The sequence below is a fragment of the Diaphorina citri genome, unplaced genomic scaffold (genome assembly GCF_000475195.1).
Source record: "Diaphorina citri unplaced genomic scaffold, Diaci psyllid genome assembly version 1.1 scaffold386, whole genome shotgun sequence".
NCBI classification, from domain to species: Eukaryota; Metazoa; Arthropoda; class Insecta; order Hemiptera; family Psyllidae; genus Diaphorina; species Diaphorina citri.
In genome coordinates this window covers 180,158-189,807 of record NW_007377821.1, presented here as the reverse complement: position 1 = coordinate 189,807, position 9,650 = coordinate 180,158, and the positions used below count along the sequence as shown (strand labels likewise).

The 9,650-nt window shown below is 41.2% G+C and overlaps 1 protein-coding gene across 1 annotated transcript; it reads right to left on the bottom strand.

Annotated features, from left to right (window-relative positions):
• Nucleotides 1-8,719: 8,719 nt before the first annotated feature.
• Nucleotides 8,720-9,357, bottom strand: LOC113467038. Its single transcript, XM_026822934.1, has 2 exons — nt 9,145-9,357; nt 8,720-8,959 (listed from the first exon to the last, which is right to left on the bottom strand). Exons 1-2 carry the CDS (start codon nt 9,307-9,309, stop codon nt 8,720-8,722), a joined length of 405 nt encoding a protein of 134 aa, XP_026678735.1. The 5' UTR covers nt 9,310-9,357.
• Between the last annotated feature and the right edge of the window lie 293 nt (nt 9,358-9,650).

The following is a 9,650-nucleotide window of genomic DNA, read 5'->3' as shown; positions in this document are numbered from 1 at the left end:
TGACAGAACACTTTCAGTGCCAAAGGAGAGAAAGAGAGTTGCTTATTTACAGGCTTGAGGCTCAAATAGGACTGAAAAGTCCCTTTACTAAATTTACTAAATCTAACCCTATACGTTAATCATTATTTTTATACACAATCAATGTGTGCTTGATTGAAGCATATAGGTTGTCTGCGAGCTTTGATTGCTGTTGAGGAGATTTTAGTGGACACGTCTGATGCACGAATATACAGAGATTACTGAGGCACAAATGGAAGATATTAGTGGATATGTGTCATGAACCAAATAGGTATAAGTAGTTACTGAGGGGCCAAAAGATATTAGTGAAGTGTAGTGGAGACCAAAAGTAAAGATACACCAATGTACCTACTGAGGCACAAAATATGGAAGACATGAGGGGAGATGTCCGATTTACCAATGTTAGTTAAGCTGCCTTCTGCTGCATTTACTGTTGTATACCTAACTGCTAAGGATTTTGGCGAAAAGCTACCCGCCTCTGTATATAAATCTCACCCAGCCTCAGTGCAACTCGGAAAAGCCAGCAACACATGATTACCCCAGATTACCGAGATGGTCACTTATCAGGATACCAACCACACGTAAAGTTGCTTAACTCCAGTGATCCATTACTAGTGCATTCAATGTGCTATCGCCTGCTGCACTTCAGCGCTGTCAGCATTGATTCATGCTGGAATCGATCGCCTGCGACGTTTTTATGTCTCCTTTATCGATGAGAAGTTGATTGCTTCGGTAAATCATCGAGAGATCTTTAAATCATTGACCAGTAATTCGGATTTAGCCAGCGGTGATGGCACGTCGAAGGCACAATCACTGAAGTTGAGCAACGTTGCGCGTGGTTGGCATTCGAATAGGTGACAACTCGGGCAATCGCATGCTGCTGGTCAGCATGGTTCCGATCAGAGCAACTCTAGTAATCAATACTTTGTAAGATGGGTACTACCTCCATGTATTTCTTACCTTGTTTCTCCCATGTGTACCTTGTTACACCTGTCTTTATACCTTGTTACACCTCTCTACACCTGGTTACACCTGTCTATACCTTGTTACATCTCACTATATCTTGTTACACCTCTCTCTACCTTGCTATTCTTGATACACCTGCCTTAGTTCTTATTCCACTGAAGTATCGAATATCTAGACACCCACCATTTATAGCTCCACCAACTTAGTAGTGGAAATCCGTTCGGAATTTACCCACAGTAAATATTGGACCCATAAGAGAGGAAACTTCACCTGATAGCTATAAGCTATTTTCACGAGGTTTCTTAATGGCTTATTGACGGACTTGGGGGAAAGTGGGGACACATGGAACGGATAGAACTTGATTTGGAATTCCTTTTTTTCCAATATGCTTGACAGAGGGAACTGTAACTACTAAGGTCTGTCTCAGCGTCCCGAAAGCGAAGAGAAAAGTCCTGTTCGATCTAAACAAAGCAAAACCCCTAGAAATAATAACGCCATAATTCACCAGAATATGAAATTAAATTAACATTTCATCTGACTACTTATACCTATGATTTGAGTACAAGTACTTGGACAGAAGAAGAAGAAGAAGAAGAAGAAGAAGAAGAAGAAGAAGAAGAAGAAGAAGAAGGAGAAGAAGAAGAAGAAGAAGAAGAAGGAGGAGAAGAAGAAGAAGAAGAAGAAGAAGAAGAAGAAGAAGAAGAAGAAGAAGAAGACGAAGAAAATCAAGATCGTATGTATTCCGGCAAATTAAAAAGCAGTTGTGTCAGGTTTGGTGAGAAAATTTTCGGTGTTACGTCTTCATTATGTGAGGACTTGTGCTTATTCTTTCAAAGCAGAGAGAACCCTTTGAAACTGGCAGCTAGCTAGGCTGGTTAGGGTTAGGTGTTCTCCTCCCTGTTTAAAGTCCCACGTTCTTTTGCCTATCTTTTTCCTTTGTCTCTCCTCTATCTTTTGTCTTTTTGGGGGACCTTTAGGGGGTGTGAGGACTTGTGCTTATTCTTTCAAAGCAGAGAGAACCCTTTGAAACTGGCAGCTAGCTAGGCTGGTTAGGGTTAGGTGTTCTCCTTCCTGTTTAAAGTCCCACGTTCTTTTGCTTTGTCTATTTCTTTGTCTCTCCTCTATCTTTCGTCTTTTTGGGGGACCTTTAGGAGGAAAAGTTCGTCCATACTTACCAAGCAGAGTTATATCGAAAGTGTTGAGACATCGTTTCAGAGGAGTCTCCATAAGATCTGTACTCGGGTCTAACTGTTTGGTACGGGACATCTTATCGCAAAACCCGCTGAACACATGAGTCACGATCTTATGCCTGGACGCCGGCATGACTGGAATAGAATAGAATTAAAATAGAATAGAATAAAATAAAAATATAGAATAAAATAAAATAGAAAAGAAGTAAATAAAATTGGTTAGAATTGATCTGGGCGTACGCAAGGCCAAGTTCCAGTAAGCACGCTTGTGTATCTTTACACGAACCGATTCGGGAGGTTTTTCTCATCTTCATAGAGGAATGCTCTGAAGATAAACTTTTGAAATTCAGGGCATAGTATATTTTTACAAGGTAAAATTTAGAGGGGGCATTTGTGGATACTTTGCTACTTAGGTAGGTATACTGTGAAACTCAGAACAAGGCTCTCTAAAAGGGACACCCGGAGTCCCAATCAAGTCGAAATTCTAATTAGGAAGCAAATACCTATGTCTGCCGAATTTCATCAATATCGAAGAGAAAAGGAAGACAGGATTGGAGAAAGCCAGCCATTCCGAGAACGAACATTATAAGTACTGGATAAAATCCGTCCCGGGTGGGAATCGAGCCTGCGGCCTGTCGCTTACAAGGCAGACGCGCTACCAACTAAGCTAACTAGGCTGGCAAAAAAACAGGAAATTTAGATCAAATTTTGAAACACTACGCAACGGAATACTAGGTCTACTACCCAAAGTGGATCTGAAAAAGTCCAAAGTACAAAATTGATTCCTAAGGCCAGCCACTCACTAGGGTATTTATTCGCCCCTAAAAAACGTACCATTTATTGGCCCACCTGCCCACATTTATTTTTCTAATTTTTGTTTTTATGACTACAATAACAAGATCGGTCTTATCTTCAGCGGCCTTTAGACTGTGAGAACCGGAGGTGAGTGACGGGGGGTACCAAACTGGTCCGAAAATTTGGTCAGAGGTTCCCATGGTCCAGGATCTTTCGGTCGGATTTTTCGGTGCACCAATTTGGATAGGAAGTAACGACTCAAACTAGTTCTGGGGTTTACCGATTTATTCAAGATTAAGAGACGATAATTTCCCTGTAGGTTTTTAATCAATCTAGGATTAGTCACCTTGGAGGGTAGCGCCTTAGCGCGCCTGTTCCATCCCCGCCAGGGGTAAACTTTATGAATAAACAGATAAGGTTCGTTCTCGGAACGGCTGGTTTTGTCCCGTCCTTTTTTTCTCTTCGATTTCTAGACCTCCGTAGTGTCTCTGCTTAGCAGTTCAGACTTATGTGGCGTATGGTACAGGTGGGCCAATAAATGCTACGTTTTTTAGGTGGGCGAATAAATGGTACACTTACCCTATCAGGTAGACCTGACAGGCACACCTGATAGTGAGTGGCTGGCCTAACAAAAACAATCTCGTCCACGAAGTCCACTCCGCCCACGGTCGCACTTTCGTCCACCTCGGTGCCTAGTCCATTCCGCCCAGAGTTCCCATACTTACCGCACAGGCAATAAAACACTGCCTAGCATCGGCAGCAAAGAGTAATAATCGTATAAATCTTCAAACACTCTCATATTCATACTCATTGGGATAGAAGGCACTCAAGCAAAGATCCCCACGATGTAAAAAAAATATAAGAAGTAATACAGGGTTGCTTGGAAAAAAAGGGGGGGAAATGGGGACTGCCCAGCTCTAGCTGACACTATAATGTAAGTCAATACGTTAAAGATTTTTTAAAAGTTATTATTATTATTATTTTTAACCAAAATCCAGAGATTTTAAAATCACGAAAATTCTTCATAGTAATTCTAAACTCTAAAGAGTCTAAAGCGATCACCATAAACTCCGATCCAAATTTGTGGGTATGTTTTTTGTTCCTAAGGAGTCATTTATACAAATTAGACACTTGATGAGCCACATGCTTGATTTTGTAAGAAATTTACAACTTAAATAGTAAAAAAAAGTGCTCCTTAGGGTAAGAATCTACATTTTAAGGAGGATTTCGCTTAATTTTCTTACAGGGTAGGATAAAAAAGCTGAACACCCTGTATACCAAGGTGATTACAGGAATACACATATGTACGTATGTACACGGGGATCTCAAAGTTTTCTCAATTGATGCTAATCATTTGATTATACTCTATAACATTCTATACTATATGTATACTCTTTAATACTAGGGTAGGATAAAAACACCCTGTATACCAAGGTGATTACAGGAATACACATATGTACGTATGTACACGGGGATCTCAAACTTTTCTCAATTGATGCTAATCATTTGATTATACTCTATAACATTCTATACTATATGTATACTCTTTTTCTCTATATGTATACTCTTTAATATGCTCTACAGACCCTACTCCATTACTCTATTGAATACATCATCGTAAAAATTATACCCTAAACTCGAAACCGTATATGATTAGAGGAAACCAGCCTAATGACTACACTGAGAAAAAATGGGTGATAGGGTGCCACAAGTTTAGGGTGGAAGAACGAATAACTCTATTATTGGGTTACTTCCCCTGATTTAGGCTGTTGTAATGCTATATTATATTCTCGAGTTTCCAGATATAGAGTTCAATATTAGAGTGCCGGAACCCAGTCACCAGATTTGGCTGCCGGCACCCTAGTTTTTTCTCAGTGTAGCATAAAACCCGAGTATACAAGTATACATAGGTAGTCGAGTGAAACTAGACTTTGACTTCGGAAATACATATTAGTAACAAAGGTTTCTCTTTGCCAAAAGTTTCGGTATGTGACTCTGAATCATGGCTCAAAATTCCTCTAAAATCCCCTGGTACGCTTGACGAGTATTAGAAGAAATTTGATAGAGGGACCTGTAAGAATGGAGGTCTTTTGGTCCTGAAATCGAGAGGAGGACAGGAGAAAGACGCCTGTTCCGAGAACAAACCTGATCTGATAGGAAGTTGGCCCCGGATAGGATTCAAATCAGCTACTCAAAGCGCTTAAAAGGAACTAGGCCGACAATGGCATACGAGTATTAGAACTTTCCTGCCTGGGTGGTACACTGGTCGCCTCTTAGAACAAGCCATCTTTTGGGGCTGTTTGCCATTACACCTAAGCCCCAATGTGGGCTTTTTGTGTATGGAGTTGAGCTGGTTCCTAACTGGAACGATCTTCGTGGTAATAAGAAACCCATACTGATACATTATTAGCAATGGGTACGGTTTTGGGCAGTGTTCCCCTGTGGGCACACAGTTTATGATTGCTTTGTAATAATTACTATGGAGTACACATATTACGGTCTCAGTTCAATTCAATTCAATCCGCTGCTTAGCGTGCTATCAACGCTGGCTCAAAGTGTCACCAAGAAATCCTAGAATGCTCGGAACCTTAACTCGAGCATCTTTAATACTCTATATGTATACTCTTTAATATGCTCTACAGACCCTACTCTATTACTCTATTGAATACATCATCGTAAAAATTATACCCTTAAATTCGAAACCGTATATCATTAGAGGAAACGAGCCTAATGACTCTCGCATCAGTCCTGAGTATACGTAGTCCAGTGAAATTAGACTTTGACTTCGGAAAAATTAGTGACAAAGGTTTCTCTCGGTATGTGACCCTGAATCATGGATGAAAAGTCCCCTAAAATCCCTTGTATACGCTTAAGGAGTATTAGAAGAAATTTGATAGAGAGACCTGTAAGAATGGAGGTCTTTTCGTCCTGAAATCGAGAGGAGGACAGGAGAAAGACGCCTGTTCCGAGAACAAGGAAGTTGGCCCCGGATAGGATTTGAATCAGCTACTCGAAGCGCTTAAAAGGTAGATGCTCTACCCTAACTAGGCCGGCAATGGCATACGAGTATTAGAATTTTCCTGCCTGGGTGGTACACTGGTCGCCTCTTAGAGCAAGCCATCTTTTGGGGCTGTTTGCCCCTACACCTAAGCCCCAATGTGGGCTTTTTGTATGTGGAGTTGAGCTGGTTCCTAACTGGAACGATCTTCGTGGTAATAAGAAACCCAAACTGATACATTATTAGCAATGGGTACGGTTTTGGGCAGTGTTCCCCTGTGGGCACACAGTTTATGATTGCTTTGTAATAATTACTATGGAGTACACATATTACGGTCTCAGTTCAATTCAATTCACTCGTATTAGATACAGAGATCAATTATGCCCCGAGAAGAACATCCGGCAGTTAAAACACTATCAATTCTATTCTATCAATTCATCCTATCCTCTGTGCTTTGGTTGGGTGGAAGACAACACCGTAGGATTTAACTTTGCCAACTTTTCAGAGGTTCAAGTCAATCTACAATCTGCCGAACAAAAATTAATAAACGTACAATGTTGTTGTTCTTGTTGTTGTTGTTGTTGTTGTTGTAGCGGTGTAGCTGCACCGAAGAGGGTTGATGGTCTCTAGCCAAGATTACTTGGCCCGTCCTGAACTGCAGTCAACCATCATGAGAACCTGTGCTTTTCCTTTGAAGCATGATAAAGCCTTTGTAACCTCCAGCTAGCCAGGCTGGTTACAAACATACCTTCCCATTACCTATAATTTTATTATGTTTAAGAGTATAAGTATTGGTAAAATGCACAAGACACCTGCAAATAAATATCGAACCATCCACACAAAATCCCATATGCTCCGAAAACCGAAGGACCAAATATCAAGCACCAAAACACCGCGCCACATTTTTTACTCAATCCCCATTAACCAATAACCCAGACAAATACCCAGTAATGAATCTAAACATTCTAAACCCAAAGTGCAGCATTGTGAAGCTAGTTTTTTTTTTCTCGTGGTCTGAAATTGTTTTCTCAGCAAAAATTATTGAAAGTTCTACTTCGATCTCGTCAAAACTGTCGGTAGAATGTTGAAATGCGAAGAAAAAAATCGTCAAACGACGGGCTACAGAGAAGAAAGAAGAGCTCGTCAAAAAAACTGTCGGTAGAATGTTGAAATGCGAAGAAAAAAATCGTCAAACGACGGGCTACAGAGAAGAAAGAAGAGAAAAAAACTGAGTAATTACCCACAAGTTATATTATTTTTATACACAATCAATGTGTGCTTGATTGAAGCATATAGGTTGTCTGCGAGCTTTGATTGCTGTTGAGGAGATTTTAGTGGAGACGCCTGATGCACGAATATACAGAGATTACTGAGCCACAAATAGAAGATATTAGTGGATATGTCTCATGAACCAAATAGGTATAGGTAGTTACTGAGGGACCAAAAGATATTAGAGCCGTTCCGAGAACGAACATTATCCCATCAGGATAAAATCCGCCCCGGGCGGGAATCGAACCCGCGGCCTAGCGCTTACAAGGCAGTAGACCAACTAAGCTAACTAGGCTGGCTGCATTTCTTTAAAATTAACTCTGTCTAATATCTTCTAGAAATTCTGCTCTATTATCTCTTAGACACCAATTTCAACATCCAATCCTGCGTCTACTCTACATTTCAACTGATCAAAACACTTTCAACATCCGATCTAGTACCTACTCCGATCTAGAACCTCTACATTTCAACTGTTCAAAGCACTTTCAACATCCAATCTAGGTATTTGACTAGTTTAGTTTCTATTCATTCTACTCTACACTTTTCATCTCTTCAAAGCGCACAAATAGTCCGGTACCACCCCCTCGAACACCTGGGGCATGCTCCAGACATACTAAACACACGCCAGACATACTACGACATGCTAAATTGTCCTCCCACACTCGGCCGTAGACAGGCATCAATTAGAAAAATCCGCCCCGGGCGGGAATCGAACCCGCGGCCTAGCGCTTACAAGGCAGAAGCACTACCAACTAAGCTAACTAGGCTGGCTGAAATAATTAGTTTAAATTTAATGTGACACAAATGAATTAAATTTGTTGTTTAAACTTAATTTAGCCAGCCTAGTTAGCTTGGTTGGTAGCGCGTCTGTCCCGTATGCACTAGGCCGCGGGTTAATCCGCCCCGGGCGGGAATCGAACCCGCGGCCTAGCGCTTACAAGGCAGACGCACTACCAACTAAGCTAACTAGGCTGGCTAATATACTGTCTTTACTTGTGGCACTTCAGTGCAGACAAATGAAAAAAAAAAGAATTATCTATTTATTTTAGGGTTTATCTTTAAGTACCTATTTATATTGTCTATTATGTAATTGTAAACCTTAAAACTAATGAAAAAATAAATAAATAAATAAAAAATAAAGCACAAAAAAATACATTATATGTATATTATAAATAGTCGCCGCGGGTTCTATTCACGCCCGGGGTGGATTTTATCCTGAACGTATAAGGTTCGTTCTCAGAGTTGGCGTTTTCCTATCCTGTCTTCCTTCTCTCTTCGATTTCGGGACGATAAGGCCTTAGCAGTTACAGTTCCCTCTAACACACATCTTAAAATCTGTCTTAATTGCTGGTGGGTATATCTCATTTAATCATGAGATATGTCCACCAGCAAACTCAATTTAAAAAAATATGTTTTATCATGTATAAAATATGTGTGCACCTCTTAAAATGTCAATAAAATTACAAATTAAAAAAAAAAAAATCTATAAAATCCCCCGAGAGTACCTTACCTCATCATCGTCTTCCTCTTCGGTCACGATCGAGCATTTCCGACTCCGCGAGGCGACGTCGCCCGGGTGTCGCGACATACTGAGCAGCGCCTGATTCACGCGACCAGGCGAACAGCCCGCTCCCTGTTCCATGTCCGAGCACCGCTCGACACTGACTAGAGGCGGAACCAGGCCCGCGCTTTGACCCGGGGGTAGCGTGCCGGCGGCGGAGTGGTTCGAGGCGCTAGTGCTGGTGGTTGGTTTCTTCGGCTGCCGCAGCAGGCGCAACTTTCGCTCGGCCAGCAGATAGTAGGTGGCAGTGATGTGATTGTACTCGTCCTTATCCAGCGCTCTGAGAATGAGAATGAATGGAGATGAAAGGGTTAATATAGGGGGGGTAGCGTGCCGGCGGCGGAGTGGTTCGAGGCGCTAGTGCTGGTGGTTGGTTTCTTCGGCTGCCGCAGGAGGCGCAACTTTCGCTCGGCCAGCAGATAGTAGGTGGCAGTGATGTGATTGTACTCGTCCTTGTCCAGCGCTCTGAGAATGAGAATGAATGGAGATGAAAGGGTTAATATACATATCATTTTACTAGAGTTTTGAACAAACTTTGGGCGTCTATTGTGAACTTCTCACTGGTGTAGTTTCCAAATGCATAGTGTTTATAAAGTCTGAGGACCCCTGAATATTTTTTTGAAAGGCTAAAGATGAGAAGCTGAAATTTTTAGGATAGTTTTTTTTTACATTTTTGAAGAGGTTAGAAAAAAAATACATATCATTTTACTAGAGTTTTGAACAAACTTTGGGCGTCTATTGTGAACTTCTCACTGGTGTAGTTTCCAAATGCATAGTGTTTACAAAGTCTGAGGACCCCTGAAAATTTTTTTGAAAGGCTAAAGATGAGAAGCTGAAATTTTTAGGATAGTTT

What these genes read in the sequence shown, in the direction of transcription:
- LOC113467038 (XM_026822934.1), bottom strand. Translation starts at nt 9,309, where the DNA reads ATGATATGTATATTAACCCTTTCATCTCCATTCATTCTCATTCTCAGA. An exon ending in CCAGCACTAGCGCCTCGAAC is followed by an intron (nt 8,960 to 9,144) that starts CACTCCGCCGCC and finishes AGCGCCTCGAAC; the next exon opens with CACTCCGCCGCCGGCACGCT.